This window comes from Sparus aurata, chromosome 15, assembly GCF_900880675.1.
Source record: "Sparus aurata chromosome 15, fSpaAur1.1, whole genome shotgun sequence".
NCBI classification, from domain to species: Eukaryota; Metazoa; Chordata; class Actinopteri; order Spariformes; family Sparidae; genus Sparus; species Sparus aurata.
Window position 1 is genome coordinate 19,974,958 of NC_044201.1, and position 21,354 is coordinate 19,996,311.

General features: G+C 39.8%; 1 protein-coding gene across 2 annotated transcripts in view; it reads left to right on the forward strand.

The window, feature by feature from the left end:
- The window catches only part of kcnh1a (potassium voltage-gated channel, subfamily H (eag-related), member 1a), a 43,891-nt gene that overhangs the window by 2,628 nt on the left and 19,909 nt on the right, over positions 1-21,354 (forward strand). The window contains exons 2-8 of one of the 2 annotated variants that reach the window (XM_030442484.1): positions 2,633-2,659; positions 4,725-4,848; positions 9,033-9,139; positions 9,502-9,630; positions 11,231-11,349; positions 11,538-11,930; positions 19,463-19,620. In XM_030442484.1, coding sequence (XP_030298344.1) covers positions 2,633-2,659; positions 4,725-4,848; positions 9,033-9,139; positions 9,502-9,630; positions 11,231-11,349; positions 11,538-11,930; positions 19,463-19,620 — 1,057 coding nt within the window. The remainder of the gene's footprint in view (positions 1-2,632; positions 2,660-4,724; positions 4,849-9,032; positions 9,140-9,501; positions 9,631-11,230; positions 11,350-11,537; positions 11,931-19,462; positions 19,621-21,354) is intronic. The other variant, XM_030442485.1, reaches the window with a different exon arrangement.

A 21,354-nucleotide genomic window follows, 5' to 3' on the forward strand; every position in this document is an offset into this window, starting at 1 on the left:
AATCTGCCCTTTAAGAACGACAGCACATGCATATGTTTTTCTTACGACCTTGGGTCGGCCCATGGATTAGCGAGCAGTAAATCTCTCTGAAGCTAGAAACAAAAGAGCCAAGACAATAATCTGTGGGACGCCACTGAGAAACTGTGGAGCGAGTGACTTGTGAGAGACACAGAGGTGGGTGGGCGTTCACAAACAATGAGATTATTCCTTTTTTGAGACTTTAGTCATTTATTTTTATCAGTAGTGTCAGTAAATAATGCCAGTAAGCATACATGTACAATATTAGGGACCTGGAACAAGAACGCTAATGAAATGCAGCCTGTGTGAGTGATATGGGCATCTCAGACAGCTTATTTGACGCCTTGGACCCCCTGAAATCCTCAATCACATGTTTGTTGAGTCTTGTTATATCCTGTAAAGTTTATTTGTATGTCGAACAGTGGTGTGCACAAAGGGGGGGGTAGGGCAGTCGCCCCACCTCGTAGCCCAATTGTTAAAAAATGCGCGCTAAAGTGCCCTCCTGGGAGCCAAAAAGCGCGCTAAAGTGCCCTCTGCGTTGGCATAACACACTAAACTGCCCTCTTGGGAGCCAAAATGTGTACTAAAGTGCCCTCTTGGTTGGCAAATCACACTCAACAGCCCCCATGGCTGGTTAAAACATGATAAACTGCCCTCTTGGGAGCCAAAACGCGCCCTAAAGTGCCCTTATTTTCGCCCCTGCCCTTCAAAAAGTCTGTGCACGCCACTGATGTTGAAGTGTTTAAAGATGAGGAGCAGTGAAGAAAATGTTGGCAGCTGAAAATACAGCAAGTTAATCTTTCTCTTGATGCCACTTCTAGCATTAAGTATTTTAAACCTTCAAGATCTCATTTTTGGGGGACTAGAATCCAGCTGCGAATGCACAAAATTGACACATTATCACCTCTTAAGTTGTTATGGCAAACCTTTTAGCAAACATTTACCAAGTCATTCAGTTGGAGTCGTGTTTCTGGGCTACGGGTAAATTCAAGTTCATACTCAAGTTCTTTTTGCTCTGTTTTTGGTCTCCACCAATTCCTATATAAAATTTCTATTGTGATGCGAAATGCTTCCTTACGTTCACCGTTTGTCAGCCTTTTGGTGCTTAGCAGGAAGTGTACAATGGGCTCTTAGAGCCATTTCAGTGAAAACAGATGCCAGCTGTAGCTGAAAACAACACTATGAGATCAGTGACGGTAAACTAGAACAGTTCTGGGTCGGACAGCTGAACAATTAGCAGAAAACTCACCTCAAAGCTCTGTGAGGCAAGGAGAGCTGCTGACAGTTCCCAAGAGCGACCTGTTGCATTGTTTTCACAGTGTCATATGATATTATATAAAATTATAAATCATAGCCACTTTAAAGTCCAGTAGCCAGAACCAGTCCATGCAAAATAAAGATGAAGTCCTTCTAAAACTAAACCAATCAAAGAAGTAATTAATAAGAAGAAGGCATGATTGCATTAACTTTTGGTGGGTAGGTATGTTTTAAGTAACACTTCTTATTTTTCCATGTTATATAGGACGTTTGATTGTGTGCTTTTGCATATCTACATGAACTGGTTGATAAAGGCCCTTGAAAGTAAATGAATATTTACGTTTATAAAGGGTCTATAGAACTATATGCAGAAGTATAAAGGACCCCTTGATTCATCTTATTAAATGCACCTGTGCTTACTGTTCTTGCAATGATGTTTCTGTAATGAAAAATGAACTACACTTGATTACAGGTTGTACTGTCAGCTTTGCAGATCTCCAGAGATGTTTTTTTTGCTTCGATGAGCTCAATATTTTGGTTTCAGAGCACATTTAATGTGTTGTTCGATCTTACTGTTGTCATCAGCCAAATTTCCGGCAGCTGATTAACCTACTGTACGCTGTCGCTACCAGTCTAACGCTTGTTATCATGGATCCCACTGCTTCTCTCGCTTTAACCCGCCCTACTCTGCCTCTAATCGGCTCATCGTGATACTTTGAAACCTAACCCTTACCAATCTCACTGCCTAAACCTGACCGTCCAACTCACAAAGTCAACCAAAAGGATGCAGGGAAGGGTGGGGCTTAGCAAGAATAGCAGACGGACGAAGCTAGCGACTCATGTTAAGTGTAGAAATATATATCTACTATATATTAGCAGGTTGAGAGACAAACATTTCTCTCAGATCTGGTAGAGGCTGTAAGTAAGCGATCTGTATGCTAACGTGTTATCTGCAACAGATAGGGCAATGTGGCTGCGTGTCTGTCAGCTTGTTTCTGAGTGTATCTGCCCCCCAGTCGCAAAAGATCAATTAACAGTACAGTAAAAGTACACCTGTTTCTGTAATACTTGAATGGGATACTTATTCGGATTAGATGAGCTGTTTCAGTAAACTAAATCTTAACCTTCCGTCTGAGGTCTTGATGAATGAGACAATAGTTGCCTGTGAAGAAACTGTCATGTTTTAGCAAGTAGCATCCGTTCATGTCTGAGCAACACGGTGAGGTGTTGCTGCTGTAACCGCCCGTGTCTCTCTTTTGCTTGACACGTCCCATCTCTTTTTTTTTTTTTGTCTGACATTCAACAGGTGTTCTTCACTGTAATCTGTTAACCTTCTTTTTCTTTTCAAACATTTCAGTTTGGACACTGTCACATAGACAGACAGGTACTATAAAGTTTAGTTTGGTGTGCTGCTTATGTTCTTCCTTACAGTTCTCTCTCTTTGTAACGTACCACTAAATGTTCTATACCAAATGCTGTTAATTTACAAAGCGACTAATTAAACATGTTGAGATTCTTGTGACAAAAAAAAAATTGCTGTAGTACAGCAGTGAATCGATAAATCCAGGGCTAATCAATCAATCAGTCATTGAGCTTCTTTACTTGCAAGATAAACATTCATCTGATCATTGTAAAATAACACGTTGGCATGGAACGTCTCATTCGTCGTACTCTCTCTTCTGTTGCCATTTCAGTGTGTTTTGTTTCGATGTGATCAAAGAATTATTTTTTTTTGTTTGGTTTGTGTGTGCTCATTTGTGGTCTAAAAATAGAATTTCTGTTCCTGTTTTGTGCCAGGTGTTTTTAATTCTTCTCCTCTTTCACCCCTGTGTCATCATATTGTTATGTCTGTGTGCATAGCGGGGGGTTAGCTTTGAGATCTGTCACACAGATTTGTATTTTTTTAAAGGTTGTATCCCCAGTTATTATTTCTCTTGCTCCCACCTAAACCCATTACATCTGCTCCTTTTGAAAAATAGCAAATAGCAAAAGCGGATGTGTGAAATAAGTAATCACATCTAGTTTGTCTTGACGTCTTTCACAAAGTATGCTATCAAAATACTATTATTGTATTTTTCTTCCAAAAATCAAGGGCAAAATTGATGGTCTTTAATTGTTGTAACCTTAATATAAACTAATGTTGCTGATGTATAAACTGACTTTGTTCAGGCCAAATTCTGCACATTTTTCCATGATTAATACAACACAGTGCTATCGTTTACATGTTTCATTAAAAGGCTGCCTGTTAAAATGAAGAATAAAGAAGAAAACAGACATCCTCCCTTTATTTAATGTATTATGACACTTTATGACACTGAGTAACATTATGTAAATGTTATTATTATACATTACATTATTACATTACATTATTAAACTGCTGAGGTTTTAAAATATGATGGACACAAAATAGGTCATTAGAATATACATCAGCTCTATTATTATGTATGTTTATTTACATTTTGATCATGAATAAGTCTTTTCCTTGGAGGCCGCGCCAACACTTGAATATGCAAAATAAGCCATATGAGAATTAATGTACTGCGTATTATGTGACATTTAAAAAAAATCGATGATGGCGGTTATTTGTATTCGTAGACGTTGTCTGGCAATAAAGAGCACTTTATCATGATAATCACCATTTATAAACACAAGCACTCGTTGTTTTCCCCTCCGAACCCCTCTGAAACCCCCGTTACCCAGCACACAGAAACACAACGCAAATGACTGCTAATGAGCAATTACGAATTGTAAATGAAAAAGAAAGTTGAGGGAGGAAATATTTGGATGTTTTTCTACACAAGCAACGATTTTGTGTTTGGCTCACATTTTCGGCTGCACTCGCCCTGAGTGGAGTGTGTAATGGGCCGTGGACCATCATGGACCCTAATGAAAATCTTTAAAGTGTCTTCAAAGTAGCTCTTAAAGGCAGGATCACCCGATCTTTTTAATGATAGGGGAAACTTTACAAGACAAAGACATTTTTAAAGAAATGTTTTGCAAGTAAACAAAGAGGCTCTATGTGAATGTTAAATTTTATTTTTAGTGTTAAATTGCAATGATGAAGGGATAACCCCCAACATATTGACACTAAGTGTTTCTAATTGTTACCTGAAATTAAAAACAAGAGGCCAGATATGACTGCCGAGGCATGCCTAAATGTGGTCTTTCTTCCCTGTTATCTGCATTAGTGTTTGCACATTTCTTATCCACAAACACAAATAATAAATCAATCAAATCTTGCTTTACAATACAAAATATTTATTTTTTGCCCCTGTCTGTGTCTTACTGTTACTTCCTTTCTGAGTCCAGCAATCCTTGACTTTCATTTAAAACGTCATATGCCTCAGCCCCTTTCCCAACCCAAACTATACTTTAAGCTTTTGTATGATGTCGTGCACTGCAGTCCCTCGAGTTATTTGCTGCCTTCTTTCCCTTTCCCTCTCAAACAGATACCAACTTTGTCCTGGGAAACGCTCAGATTGTGGACTGGCCCATCGTCTACAGCAACGATGGCTTCTGCAAGTTGTCGGGGTACCACAGAGCAGAGGTGATGCAGAAGAGCAGTACCTGCAGGTAGGCAAAAAAACCAAAAAAAAAACAAACTCTGTGTCTAAATGTGAAGAATAATTTGACAGCTATTTTGCTGTATTAGATCAGCATGATTAGCCAGTAACATTACAAGAACTTGTTACAGCTACAGCTATCTTGTTAATCTGGATGAGCTTGGCTGGTAAAGCGAAAATAATCATGCTGTTGCAGTACAGTTAGAGAGGAGGGTGACTTTCTTTACAAGGTTTGTTTTTTAATGCCACAAGTGCCTCCAGGAAGAAAAGAGCTCTCATTTCTGAATGTAATTTTGTAGTTGTGCTGCTGTTGAAGCCATTTTCAACCCCATGTGTCTATTTGTGTGTATTTCTATTTACACCTCCTTCCACCAGGCAGAGAAACCTTATTTTGAGATTTATTTGAGGTAGTGATTGACTGTAGTCGTTCTCTTTGCTACTGTTTGTGCTCATATTTATTCTTTCTATGAAACATTGTCTTCTTTTTACTGAAAAGGAAACAGTGGACCATACTTCACATTGTCACTATTGTACCATCATTGCTCATGTGATCGAGTTTTTTTCCGATTCCTTTGCATATTTTCTTAACAATCATTGGGATCAGAGGAGGAGTTAATGCTGCAGAAACATTTAACGATTATTCCTTAAACCAAATAGTGAGACTTGCTTCTGGTTTTGCGGCAACAGCTGCAATAATACGGCTATTGAATCAATCCGTTATGGTTAAAGATCCCCTCCACACATGCATTAAAGCTTACATAAAAAGAATTCCCTAATGTGTTTCTGATTTAGTTTCTGCTGGAAAAAGTTTCCACATCTCACTTGGAAAAAGAGTGATATCGATCAGGCAGCTGGCAAGCACCGGATGGAGACAAGGAAGCCACTGACAAAGTAACGGTGGTTACTTTTTAAATATTTTATTTCAGTCTCTCTTTCAAACACAGTGCTAAGTAAATGATGTTCGTACCAACATGGTATCACATGACATGTCAAACAACTAGGTGCAATTTCAAGCTTGTAAGGAACAACAGCATAACAAGGCCTACATTATGCATGACATCAGTGAGTTAACAGGCGGGTTAATAACAGAGAATATCTCTCACTCTGTTTCTCTGCAGAGCATGTGCAAATGTCAGCAGAAGGGAAGTGTAGAGCGTGGGCAGATCGTCCAGTAGTTAATTTATGATGGATGGTGTTATTCTCTTAGACAGAAAAAGAAATACAAGTACAAAATTGCAGGAATGTGTCTCCTTATAGGCTCAGGTGGTCGTTAATATATCTGGATATCCTGGCAAAATAAAGTCTATGTATGGGAAACACTGACAGTTCATCCCAAAGGTGGGACATGAATGTGCATACAAAGTTTAATGGCATTCCCGTTGCTGTCGAGACATTTCACAAATGTCAACCTCAGCTTGAGATTGCAGGAAAAGTCAATTCAGGCTATTGACAAAGTATTCGGGATTCATCTTCTGGGGAGCTTGACTGTCTGTACCAAACTGTATGGCACTTCAGTCTAGCCCAAAGCCATTCTGCTAGAAAGCCTGAGCTTTAAGGACCTACTAAACTTTCGATTTTCACTTTATGAAAGTGTGGATACAGATACGGTTCCTCCACAGGGTCAATGCTGACTGAATGAGGAGCGCAGTTTTGTAGTTCTCATGGGCCTTTCTTTATATTAGACCCAACTGTGAGGCTACATTGGATCGACTGCCTCCCTTCAGCAGAGCATCTTAGCAGAGGAAGTTAAAATCAGTGAATGAGAATGCCACTCACGGTATGATATTCCCGTAATTTAAGGCAGGTCAGAAAAAAATATTCTCTTGCAAAGATAAAAAGTGATAACTCAGACACAAACCTGTGATGTAATCAGGTTGTTACAACTGAAACTGACTACAAATAGGGACAGTGTGGGCGGGGTGCTCCCTCCAAAACCTTTCCCCTCAAGGAATAAAAGGAACTCCTAAAACGAGCATCATTCCACTTCGAGTGAACAGTTTCTGGACTCTGTGTTTACTGTGCCAGTGAAAAAAGCGAGCCAGTAACCAGCACATTAATGGGATCACATGGAAACAGTTGGTGCTGCCAGATTTTAAAACCGTGGGCGATTTCGTCTGTTGTGGGAGATTGTGTTTGTCACAGCCAGCACTGCGGCTATTACTGATTTAGACCCTTGGGTCCCTAGGCATAAGCTTCAGAACACTTGCCAATACAAATATTGAACAGAGTGTGAGATGGTTTGTTTCAGGTTTATTTTTAGGGTGCTTGATGGAATGAAGTCTTATTTTTAATAAGAGGGAATAGAAAAGGGAAATGGATCTATAATCATTTGAGTGTGTTTGAAACCTGTAAATGAAGGAAATCAACCAGAAATTTCAGGAAATGACAATGTGATATTTGAAAAAATTCAATGACAGTTATACAATACATAAAATGACAATACTGCTTAAAGTAAACGGGGGTATGAAAGGTACAAAAGGTATGAAAATGAATTAATATTGTGACCAGTGATACCGCAACATGAAAGCAGCTGCAAGGAACATTTTTTTGTTGCTTCTGGCGCCCCCTGTGAATAAAAGCGGTATGAGAATCACTGCCTCCTGCTATAAAGATCATGATCTGGTGAGCATAATAACTGTAGTAAGACGATGGTAAAAAGATGTAAACTTTGTTTACACAATAGCCACTGTAAATCACCTCCATACTGTACCCCCGAGATGAGTGTGGTGCGGGCAAACTTCCATCAGCTAATGGGTCACTAATGTAGATCCACAGCTAACTGAGCTACTTGCTAACGATAACTGTTGCTACAGCTACAGCAAAAAGTTTGATTTTAAATTACATGTACTAGTAATGAGTACTTGTTTTTTCAATCATGCAGATGAATCTCACGTCATACTGACTTTTGCTTCTGTAGTAATGTTTAGTCACTTTCAGGCAGGTTTATTTGATGCTATACATAACATTTATTGCTATAAAATCTACCGTGTCTTTAGATTTTAGAGCCTGTACTTTGATAAACAGTCATCCAATACTTGGTTCTTTATTGGTAGTTTTAAAAGGCACCAGTGCCACCACCCACTTTCATTATTCTTTGAATATCCCTCTATAAATTTAATCATTTGATCTTTCACCTTTTTATTTTCTGTCACAAAACATCTTCCAGAACCTGATTGATTCATCTTCAAAAACATCAAACAATCACACTCTGTGAATGTTTTATGGGCTCAAAAACATAAAAACGTATATACTCATTCCCCCTGACTGATAGTGTCTTAATATCTGAGCCTCTTTCGCTGTAGCTGTGCGGATCAAAGATGTTTTTTCGATCTCAACTGCTCTTACTGTGTTCTCGGTCTCGTCAATTATGTATATGTTTCTTGTTCCATATTGGATGCGGTAAACATACAGTGACAAACCTGTGGGAATTTTTTTCACGCATGATGAGTAAAGTCACTTGAGGAATGATTTTCTTTGAAGAGAGTCACATTCCTCCTGGCTCAGGGAAAGAGAGAGAGGACAGTCGTCAGTGATATTACATCAAGCGTAGGTCTGGAAAAGTCTCTGCAGCGTCAGAACGTAGTCTCATTAAATTTAGCCTTCCCTTTTGTATTTCATAACAAACTGTGAGTTATATTTAGATCATGCTGGAGCAGGCTGCCACTGAGGGTGGCGGTAACAAGCAAAGTGAGATGAATGTCTCTGCAGCGTGGTTAAATGTGCTCATGCTTGCTTGACCCATCTTCAGGTTTAATTTGTTTTTGAGAGCAACTTTGTGTTTGGCCAATTAGACACCAGGCTGCATTTATCTTTTAATGGTTTCAAGATGCATTTCAGTGAGTTTAAATTTACTTGTACTATATTTTTAATGTGGCCTAATTCGTCAGAGCACCTCTCCAAGGTCTCTAAGTAGCCATCAGTAACCGATCTACACAGTTCAGCGGTGACTCTTGATAAAAGATCTATTCAGGAAACAAACAATTAGATTTAAGAGGAAAAGTGCAATAAGGTGACATAAAAAGGTGCCATAAAAGCAACAAAATACCACATTGTAAGCAGAGATTGCTTGGCAACTATAACACGTTAAGATATTCACACGTCGAGCTGTCCTCAGCACTCTTTTGTGCCAGAACGAGGGTGCTTGTCGAAGTCTATTAAATATTCAAATTGTTATTTCCCCCTCTTGTTTTCCAGCTTCATGTACGGGGAGCTCACGGACAAGGACACGACGGAAAAAGTGCGACTAACATTCGAGAATTATGAGATGAACTCGTTCGAGATACTGATGTACAAGAAGAACAGTAAGTAGCAATGGCACGTGCGAGCGAAGAGAGAAAATGTGAAGTTCCACTCTTCTTGTCATGCAAATGTATTCAGAGCTTCTCTAACATACAGCTGAGTTCAAAGGCAGCCCGGAACAGTTCTACCTCTGTAGAAATGTGCTAATTAGTTGAGAGCCAGACCAGAGAAACCTTTCCCAGAAAAACGTGGTGCTGTGTTTTGTTTCCACTCGCAGGTGTGACCTCCCTTCTCCTCGCAGGTGTTGCAGGGAGACATGGAAAGTTCTGAAAGTCCAGGATATTTCAGATTTCTCCCTCATGTGCATTCACTGTCATGTCCTCTAAAAAAAAGCAGCTAAATATTTGTCTTTTCATACTTTCAGGGACGCCTGTTTGGTTTTTTGTGAAGATTGCTCCCATTCGGAACGAACAAGAGAAAGTGGTCCTGTTTCTGTGCACGTTCAGTGACATCACAGCCTTTAAACAGCCCATCGAAGATGATTCTTCCAAAGGTTCGAGTCCACAAATTGAATTTGTTCAACTTAATGTTTTTTCTCACAAAGGATGCTTTTTCTAAAGCTGTTGTAGAAAGTTTATTCTGTTTCAGAGTCATTACAATCACAAAAAAAGATGCTTTTAAATCATATTCGGGCATCAGCTGACCCAAATTAATCAATTCACATTTTTGTCACATTGTCTGAGAAATATGTGTGATGTAAAACTTTTATAAAATGAGACAGTGCGGGGTGTCAGCGATCACCGCTCGACCCTGTGCATTGTGCATCTGCTCTGGCAAGTACCCACTGAGTCAAAAATGCACCCCATCGTGACGGTTATCAGCAGACGACAAAAAACAATTCATTGAACTGTATAACCGCCAACGACAGCCAAAATAGAACATGGATTAGTGCGAGTGAGTGATTTAAAACAAACAGTAGTGACAACAACAGGATGTGGACATTACATGAAAGTGAGATTGTAGCTCAGCTTCAGCGTCAACAGGTAGCACTCTGCTGAAGGCTGTTGCATCAGTTAAAGGAAAAGTTCACTAAAAAATGAAAATCACAGTCATGCTGATAGTCAAGTGGAGTTTCGTAGTGGAAAAAGCATTTATTCACAGTAAAAAAAACACACAGAAATTGCTCCATAAAGCTCATCTTGCATTATCCAAGTCGCTGCCTGAGATCCCAGATGCTTTGAAAACACGTTATATACACCCTTGACGCACGGTAAAGCACAGACGGGACGCACTAACACTTTTAACTTGGCAGCTACAGTGAAGATTTCGGCTTTACAAACAGTGTGAATGATGTCTTTTCAAATCAGTTTGGGATCTCGGGACTTCTGCAACCGCGGACGATGCCAGAAGAGCTTGTATCTCTCCCTTAACATGTGCATTTGCATACAAGGAACAGTGGATAAGCTTCATTGCTTATTTAAAGCTCCTGTCTGAAAATATCTATTTCAGGAGGTTAATCTGATTTCTCTGTAGAGTTTCCTCTGTCCTGTCAAGTCTATAAGCTTCTGGTTTTGCTGCTTAAATGTACCACAGCACCTGTTATAGTGACACTGCTGTGTGCATGTTTAAAATGACTGAAAGCAGCCTCTCTGTTCATTAATTCAGAGTAATTATCATCACACAACGTGGGTGCTGACCGTAAAAATGACAACTGCATTGGGAAGGACACTTGCTCTGCCCTGTGCGCTGGGAGTAAGATGGAGCCTGATGACTCAATTTTCTTTTTTGGGTGAACTTATCCTTTACATGCATTGACATGAATAAAGCCAATATCTCCAAAATAATGCTTTTTAAGACAAAAATATGTGTTAATATTTAAGGACTTGCTGGTCAAGTTGTGTGTTCAGGGTTGTCTTGAGTTTACTTGGTTTTCTGATGTAATACATTCCAGATAAAGTGAATCAGATGGCGTCATCTTATCGCAACACAAGCTTTTTTAAGCTGTTGGGCTTTTTAGGCCTGAAAAAAGTATTTTGTGATTTACTGTCTTTTCAGAACTTCTAGAAGTTTGTTCAGCATGCTTTAGAAAATATCCAGTACCAGAAAAGTTGTACATCCTAATGTTGAAGTTTGTATGTGTTTGTCCTCCTCAGGCTGGGGAAAGTTTGCCCGACTCACTCGAGCTCTAACAAGCAGTCGAGGAGTTTTACAACAGCTGCAGCCAACGGTTCATAAAGGAGAGAATGTCCACAAGCACTCCCGCTTAGCTGAGGTATGAAGGATACTTGTGATTTTATTTCTGTTTCTAAAACGTATGCAGCACTTCTTATAAGCAGGTCAGCTATAAGTCACCATGAGGACGACACAGTTTGAGCTCCAGGCTGAAGTATTTTTGTCCTCCTGCTACGTTTGTTTATTTGTCTGTCTCTGAGTTTTAACTGACTCGCTGTTTTTCGTCAGGTACTGCAGCTGGGCTCAGATATCCTACCTCAGTACAAGCAGGAGACCCCCAAAACCCCTCCTCACATCATCCTGCACTACTGCCTCTTCAAGACCACATGGGACTGGGTCATCCTCATCCTCACCTTCTACACGGCCATCATGGTGCCCTACAACGTCTCCTTCAAGACGAAGCAGAACAACGTGACGTGGCTGGTGGTGGACAGCATTGTGGACGTCATCTTCCTGGTGGACATCGTTTTAAACTTCCACACCACGTTTGTCGGACCCGCCGGGGAGGTAATCTCAGACCCCAAGCTGATCCGGATGAACTACCTGAAGACGTGGTTTGTTATCGACCTGCTGTCCTGCCTGCCATACGACGTCATCAACGCCTTCGAGAACGTCGATGAGGTGAGTGCAGTGGTTTTGTGTTTGTGCTGGTACTGAATGATAGTTGATTAAGTTGATCAGGAGAAAAAATTTATCTGCAATCTTTTTTAGAATGTGTTTGATCCGTTTAGTCGTTGTTAAAGCCTGCTAACGGATGTTTGGCAACCGGACGCCCTGGTTAGGTTGGGTCCCCTGATTGAGGCTGTGATGTCTGCAGGATGGCAGGTCTGCTGATCAACCATTATTCGTCATCGACTGCGATCATTGACTCGCCATGATCATTATGACCCTGACCTCTGCGGTGGCTAATGTCACAGTATGCTGACTCATAAAACGCATCGACTTCACTGACACTCCAAACTTAATTGAAAAGTTGCCTCGCTGATTAAAATACATGGGTTAAGTGGAAACAGACAGCTTCATCCTCTAGCTTATCTAAGTGGTATTTTTGTTGGCGCTGTGGTTGCAAAGACAACTAAAGTTTTACCAGAGAGTTGCAAAAAACTACAACACAGGAAAAAATTTGAGTTTATTCAATCATTTAGTCTATAATCGAAATTGATAATGGATTGCCAGTTAACCTTCCTTCTCCCAGGTGACCATGTGACCAGTGGAAGACCAAATTGTACAGTGATAGAGAGGTTTATAGGGAATTAATGTAAACGCTGATGATTTGATCATTCTACATCAACTGCATTGTGCAATGAACAACATCCTGATATATATATGTTGATGCGGGTGGTTACTTTACTGACATTTTCAACTCCCAAGAGCTCGGCGTGGCTGCACAAAAGAAGCAGATTCTTCGGAAGAAAGACACTGGACGCTGCTCGCTTCGTATTAGAAACATTTGGAAAATTATGCCAGCGCTCAGAAAAAAATGCTACGTGGACAGAAGCCTTTATTTATTGATTGTTCATTGACCATGCCAACATCTCATGCTGAGCCGGCTTGTTCTGTTGTTTTGTAACGCTGTTACATTTTCAGCAGGAGGTTGCTGTGGATTGCAGCGCTTTGTAGGCAATATGGAAATGGGCCACAGGCCTATACACTATTAATAAAAACTTTCAATCATCCTGCGGGCCGGATATATCGGCAGGTTTGACACACGTCTTAGGTAATTATAGACAAAAATAAATTCATTCCAGTGCTAACAAATTGGAAATTGCTCTGTGTGCTCGACTCTTCCCACTAAATTGGGATTTAAAATCCCAGAGATGATCTTTTCTAAGGTGACTGACAGGTTATTAGGTGTCCACACCGGCACTCCAGCCCATTTATCAACCAGTGTACATCAGATCCTGCTCACTGGTTGTTGTTTTGTACAGTGACAGTGAATAAAAGACGAGTTTGGAACGAGCGGCATAATAATATGCTTGTTTGTGAATTCATAAATGTTGGGACTGTAATGAGGAGCGTTTGCTGGAGAGCTATCACAGGGTCTCGAGATAATTGGCACATTTTAATTGGGGAAGGAGTGTTACATTATTAAACTGAGGCACTCTTCAGTCCTGTGCTGTGTCACTGAAGCCCTAAAACCATTAACACCTTATGACAGCTGACAAAAGGACTGAATCAGGCAGAAACACGCCGTGATTAAGCATGTTATGTTTGGAGTTGGTCACTGTTAACCGGATGTTTACCGCTTTACCATCTACTTATATCTTTATGTTCATATATTAGACTGTATGATTGTGTTAGAAGGGAAACAACGCAAAGTTTGAAGGTTATTTGTTTGTTTAGTTGTTGTTTAGATCTGACAGCATTGCATACCTGCTTTTGTTTGAATGAAGGGAAAAACAGCTTTGCAGAAGACACACATGTTGAAGTATTGTATGTATTTGCTGATGAAAGCCAGCTCATACTCAGATTGTATCTCTCACTGTATCTGATTGAAAATATCTTTATGGTTGCACTGTTCTTTCCACCAACATAGACACACACACACACACACACACACACACACACACACACACTAATTAAGTAGAGCCTCAGGGTCCTGCACTTGCCGTTTTTCATTATTATAATGCATCATTTTGTGTGTTTGTGTGTGCCTGTGTGTGCTTCAATGTGCCACATCTCATGACGTGATGCGTGTGCACTGTGTAAAATGCTGCGATAGCGTTTAAGCAGCACAGCGCGAGTCGGCTCTCGGGGGCTGTCGGGAAGCACATACAGTACGAGGTGATGTGAAATGCTGCTGTAATGCTGCAAAAAAAGAGGCTTGTTGGTGTGCAGCTAGCACTGAGTTTTATTTGCAGCCTCAAGCATTTTGGCCCCTTTCTAGTCTTTCAACATTTCAGCATCCTAAACGCTGACAAGTTCAAGTGACCGGAGAAGAAGCGGGCAGAGGTCAGCAGATGGGAAAAACAAAAGTCTCCTGTGATTTAAAGGATGGCACTGGTGTTATTTGATCTTTTCTAGTGTCGTCAAGGAAGAAAATAAAGCCAGAAACAGTTTGTTGGTATATATAAAAACTATTAAAAACAAGTGAAAAGTGCCACACTGTTACATTTAGTAGATACATTCCCTCATAATGATAAACACAGGCTGTTGGCAATTAGGATGCATGTAGATAATCAATTTTAAATTAACTACCACTAAAACAAAAATATCACAAGTTTCGTTGTTACCTCTGATACGTTCCCATTTGTATGTCATAGACTACATACAATACTGACATTTCAATACCGTGTCCTCACACATTCACATGACATGTTTATAAGCTGATCTTCATACTGTGAGGTGGAGGGGATGGTGGTGGAGGTAGGTTGAGAGGGTGGCCAAGCCAGTGACCGCAGTTCAAGACTGCGTTTCAACATTTGTACATATCAAACCGCTGGATGTATTTGACAAGGGCCCACCGCATTTCAACATTTGTAAGGGTGAGGTCAGGACATCCCCAGCCTGTTTTATGGCAAGGCAAGGCAAATTGATTTATACAATCTATATATATGTATAGCACATTTCTTACTCGAACGCAACCCAAAGTGCTTCACAGATTACAGGTGAGAGCACAAGTAAGAAAAAACACTAAACAGAGATAATAACGAACAAAAGTACACAATAAAAACAATAAGACAAACTTAACAAAAAACAATAGATATCAAAGAAAATTAATTGAAAGCAGTAGTGAACAGGTAGGTCTTTAGCTTGGATTTAAACGCACTCAGCACTGTGTCAAGGCAATTTGTTTCACATTAGCAACAAAACCAGGTGCTTAGAAGGATTTTAAGGATTTTATTTTCTAAGGATTTTACTGCGCACGTGGACAGCAGCCTCTTTAATCACTAAAGCAGAATGTACTTGCATTATGAACCCCCTACGAAGACGCAACTTATCATCTGAATAATGCATCCTGTAGCAGCAGGAAAAAAATACAACCATGTTTTTGTTGTTCTACGGCACAATTACTTTCTGCTGCCTTTAGGATAGCCATGCACCATCAATGCTCCTGGCCTCATTTTGAAGGAGACCTTTCATGCATTTCTGTTTTTGTCTTCTTGTGCATGCAAAAGATCTTGAGAGTTAAAAAGGTCAAACTCCGCACCAACTGAAGCTCCTTTCTGCCACAGAAAACGCTGCACTTGAAACGCCTCCTCAGTCGTCCTGGCACATAAGAATTGATTTAGAACAGCTGCTCTATTGTTGTCAATGCCATTGGTTCAGGCAAGTGTGAGCTGACCAATCAGAGGAGACTGGGTATTTTTTTTTGGGGGGGGGCAGAAGCTAAAGTAGCATTTTAGAGAGACAGACAGACAATATTCTGTTCATTATACTATATTAATTAATACTTTATTTCATCAGGAAGTCATATTGAGATCAACATTTCATTTGCAAGTGAGACTTTGGTATATAACACTATAAAAATCAAACAGAACGAAGTAAAACTTTATGGTAGGTCAGTGGTCAATTAAATGAGAAAAAAAGAATCAAGAACAGTGAAAGTGTAGGTTGCATTTTTTAATTTAATGCGAGGCTCAAGTGTACATTTTGACCACGATTAGGTGACGGACCCATCCACTGTGAAGGGGATGGCAACAATATGGTCATCCACCTCCAGGATCATCTTCCAGCGAATCTCTACTACAACTCAGTGACTCCAATTTGCTCCAAATTGCTTTGAGGCAATCCGTGGCAAGCGTAAATGAGAGCGAGTAAACAATTGCCCGTGTTATTAAACCGGCGCGGAAACATCTTGCTGCTGCTTCAGACCTTAATGACTGACATGAATAACTTTGATGGCTGTTTTCCCCCCAACAGGTTTCCAGATAGGGAAGGGAAGATCATTAACGAGAAGCGGCTGTCAAAGTTATTCTTGGCAAAGTTAACGTCACCTCGAGACTGAATGAAGCTCATAGTCGTTATGTCATTTCATATTTTTTTTAATGACTGATAACCCAAAACAACAACAAACAGAACTCTTTATGTTGCCGTCCAACAAACAAAGTGATGAAGCTCTCACCGCATGTTTGGTTCATGCTGCACAGATAAGGTTGTTTTGTTTTTGTTTTTTTTATGTTTCTATTGATTTAAAGCCTTTATTGTATATTTCATGTGTTTTTATTCATCGCTTACCACTGATCAAGTGTCTTCTCTCTTACTTGTGCTTCGTTTTTGTTTTTCTTCTTTTCCATCCCTCCGTTCTGTTTGCATGGCCCCCCCCCACTTCCACTTCTGCCTGTATTCATGCATGGGACGTGATGGGAAGAATTGGAACCACCGAGCTGTCACTCAAGTAGGCTTCAGTTTGATTAGAATATGATAATGAACAGTTTTGTGTTTTATTTCCTCCACATTTCCTCTGACATTTATTCTTGCACCAACATTTCAGCTGTCGTGCCGATTGAGAGTACGACAGCGGAGGCATTAAATGTCACAGAAAGCTGAGTTAAGATTTGTGCTGCTTGTCTACTTTTACTTTTAAAGCTTTTCATTGCCAGGAGATAACAACGGTCAGATTGTTTTCTCCAATTTGGAAAATGAATAATGGCATCATTAAAAGCCGCACGGCAGCTGATTCAGGCCTAACGGCCGCAACAACACATCATTTGTGACAAATTGGCTGCAGCAACACGATTCAGTACGCATTTCAAAATAAAAGTCTTCCTGGCATTGAAAATATGCTTTAAAAGAGGGAGTTTTGAACATAGTGTGGTGTGCATTTTAGGAACCACCTCTTTGTTTGTACACATCTTTGAAAGCATTTTCTCTTTCGTTTCCTATTAGCTTACACATCGGGTGTCAGAAGCTGAAATTTAGGACTCGTGAAGCTTTAATTTTGGTCATGGAAGAATATGTCAGCTTATAGTTAGTTTATAGCTATAATAATAGTATGTAATTTCATCACTTTTTAGTAATTTTTCTAGCTTTTCCCCCATGTTCCCTATCTCACGCAAGGCTAAGCTAACGTCAGCTGGCTCTAGCTCCAAATCCAAATCATACAAGATGAGCGTGCTGTTGGTCGTCTTATCTACCTTTAATAGCATAATTTAGCATGAAGACTGTTAGCGGGGGGAAACTGCTAGCATAGCAGGCCTACTATTTGTGTTTGGATTAAACACACAAGACAAATTTATTTTTTAAACTTTGGACAGAGATAGTTTCCCCCCCTGCTAGCAGTCCTTATGCTAATTTGAGCTAATGTTTGTTGTTTCATGTTGGCTGATCTCAATTAGAAGTTGTCTGATACTTGGTTTTTGGTGCAAATACCAATATTACGGAGTTAAATAAAAATCCAAGATATCGTCCGATATTCATATAAACACAGAATTTATACATAATTGCACGTCTTTTGCAATGATCCCTCAAATGTGGTCATCAAAAACTTGGATATGTACTTAATGTAGGCCAGCTATTTAACACTTTAACAACAAACTTTATCGTCCTAAATGACATAAATGTAATTATTAAAAATCACCCTGAGCATATTTTTATACAGTATTCTATAAGCCAACACCAACAGCCAGCCGATATTTCGGTCAGGCTCCAGACTCGATCTTGTCACCTTACTCTCGCTGAGAAAGCGAATAGGCTAAGCGAGGACAGAGATGGCAGTTGTTTCGAGTCTTAGCTTCAGTTAGCAAGCAGCCATGTGAGTCTCGCCTAACTCTCGAGGCAAGAAAACGAATAAACCTATTTCCCAAAATGTCGAGTTTTTTAGTTTAATGAAGCTCTATCATATCTCTTTACTGATGAAGTTTTCTCCCAACTTGTGTTTGTAGAGTCTGCAACAGAATTCCAAAGCACGATTGCTCTGGTAATTGAATTGTGTTGGGAGCTCAGGTCTGTAAAGTGATTTTAGAGAAGCCGAGGTGTCTGGCAGGCAGCTAGATCAGATCAAGTGACAGCGAGTGCTGCAGTCGTACTCGGATTGCAGACCACAGCACATTAGAAGAATCAATAGCCCTCCCAGCACACACACACACACAGACACACACACACACACTCTCACAATACCAAACTGATGGGATTGTCTGTTTGAATCACTGAGTGGGTGTCTCGGTGTACAGTTGAGCTGAGTAGACGTTTAGCTGCTGGTTATGTAATCGCTGAAAGTTGAACAGTTCCTTCACACTGCACAAGAATGTTTTTCAAATCCACTCAGCACATGTTAACACTTCAAACCTTTTATTCTTCCTCATCTTCTTTGTGTATTGTGTGTTAGCTGTGACCATCCTGTCTACAGGAGTACATCGCTTCATTGTACTTGATGTTCACAGTGGATTCAATTGCTACTCTTATGCCATAGATAAAGATAAGAGTTAATGTTAATTACCAGTTGCTGATGTTTGCCAAATCTTGATTTAAAACAGTTAAATGATTGCAAATAAGTAAAGAACAAAAAAAGTATACCACACGTCATATTTCGTGCGCTGCATGTCAGATCTTGCACAGCATTTTTTTTTTTTGTACATGAAGAGCAATCAAAGTTAATTTTATCCAGTGAGTGCTTTATTGATCCCAGTGGGACCCTGCAGCGTTACAGCAGCCAAATCAGTCATGAAGCACGAAACAAAACAACAAAAGGACACACAAAGAGGTAGATAGGAAAAAAGAATAATAAAAACATAATTATTCCCAAATTTGTTAACTTTTATCGTCTTTTAAAGTCAATTTGGGAAATCAGGGCTTCCAGAGACTTGGAGTACGTTGGATGAGGTATATGGAGCCATTTTATGTCTCTTTTCCCCACTGTTTTTTTCCATTAAAAAACAAAAAAAAAGTCTTAGGAAAAGCTGCAAAGTTGTTTTGCTGTGAAGCTCTAAAATGTGATGTAGACTACAAACCTCCCCGACTTTGGCACAGGGGTGAGACGGTAATGACTGAATTGCCAGTTTTTGGTAGCATATCCTCTGAAGTCAAGCACTACCGCCTGTTAGACCAGCAACAATTTGGTATCATTAAAATACTTTCAGGTGTTGGGTTACATTCAGTATGATTCACAAACTTCCTATATTATTCTTTCTTATAAAGTAGATTCATTAGTTTTTTTGTCCACCATAAATATTGTTTCTGATGTCTGCCTCTTCCCTCTTTCGCTCCTGTTTCAGGGCATCAGCAGTCTGTTCAGCTCACTGAAGGTGGTTCGTCTTCTCCGTCTGGGTCGAGTTGCCCGTAAACTGGATCACTACATTGAGTACGGGGCGGCTGTACTGGTCCTGCTGGTCTGTGTTTTTGGATTGGCTGCTCACTGGCTGGCCTGCATTTGGTATGTTCACTACATTTATTATTCATGAAGTTGTTATAACTTTCTACTTGTTAGACTTTATCTTAAAATCTCCTCCCATTCCCTCCACATTTCCCCTGACATTACAGTATATATGTAGAATTTGTTTAACATGTATTATTGCAGTTCTTGTCTAGTTGCCCCAGTAAAAACACCGTCCTCTTCAGCAGTTTGAGTCCCTCCTGACTGTCAGGCTGCTGCTGTCATGCACAAATCAACAATAGCAATATTTGCATTACCGAACAAACTAGCTGCCAAGACATTAGCAAAGTAGTAGTGATTGTTTTATGCTTTTTATAATGAACAAGAAACGGGACACCCTACAACTAGGCATGCACACACAAAATGGAGGGATAGGGTGAAGTACTGTGACGGGATTTGACCTAAAGTTCTATTTAAATTGTCAAAAAGGGAATAAAGCCAGAAAATCATTTGACATTTTAGCCTGGAGTTGCCGTTCTTGTGCACATCAATTACATAACACGCTCTGATTGACTGCTGCGCTCCGCCGTCACTGTGATACATAGCAGAGCCAATTAATATAATGAGCCCATTGATTAAGCTAATGAATGCATTAATTAGCCTTTTTTTTTTTGTCAACACTCTTGTTTTCACACGTTAAAACTGTATGTTTTTTTTTTATACCTTAAAGCCAGAAGGAGCTATGCGGTGGTTTCAAGAGAATTAGTTTTTCCTCATTAACATGCAAATTTATGGAGCACGGGCCTCCAAAGTCTAATCAGATCATCTACTCTACAGGGGGCAAGTGTGGTGGAGGCATTACATTTTCATCATGTGTTGTGCTTGATTTATTATGTTTACAAGAATGTCTAAACACAGACTAACACACACAGATTCCATCATAACAAACTTAATGTCCTGAAAACATAAAAACAGGGAAAATATAATCGATTGATCATGAAAACCAATTTTTCTTCTACATATGTCCTTTTATGATCATGTACAAAATAACCACTTTGGCACGTTTTAATGTTTACATCAAGTTTTTTTTCATGTCATGACAAACACTTGACCCATTCCTCATAGGATTACAAGACATATTCTTCTAATATATTCACAATCAAAAGAAAACCAGAACATAATGTCTGTCCACAAGATTTCAAACAGTGTGATTGTGCACGATTTTAAATATGTTTTAGTCTTGGTTTACAAACTGTGACTCGTGAGCCCACAAGCTGTAGCAAATACTATAAACATTTTTTATTGGCCCTGGCAGACAGTATAATCAAACCACACGTAGATACCAATAAAAATAGCTCCAGTATCGTTTCCCTCAGTGTGGTGTCTGTTGTTGCCATGGTCACATGTCGAGCCGTGGCGTCAAGCTGAGAAAAGTTACACCATCATCAACCATGATCACCAGACTAATAAATAAGATAATCTAAATCATATTACACAAAATTCTGTTTCTGAGTTTCTCAGATTTTTACTTTTCTCTTGTGCAATGCTTCAGAGTTTTACCTCCTCAGGCCTCTAAATTGATTCAAATAAAAAAGTCTGATGAGGGAAAAGCTGCCTAGAGCTGACATGCCTGCTGTGAGGGGCCGATGCGTTACACAGCTGATATGAGTATTTCCCTTAGTTTGTTCCCCGCATCATCATAAACACAAAACCGAAAGGAGGAATATAACAAGAGATGTAAACAAACAGTGCTTGCTGAATCATCAGATTGACTTTGCTCTATTCTCTGAAGGT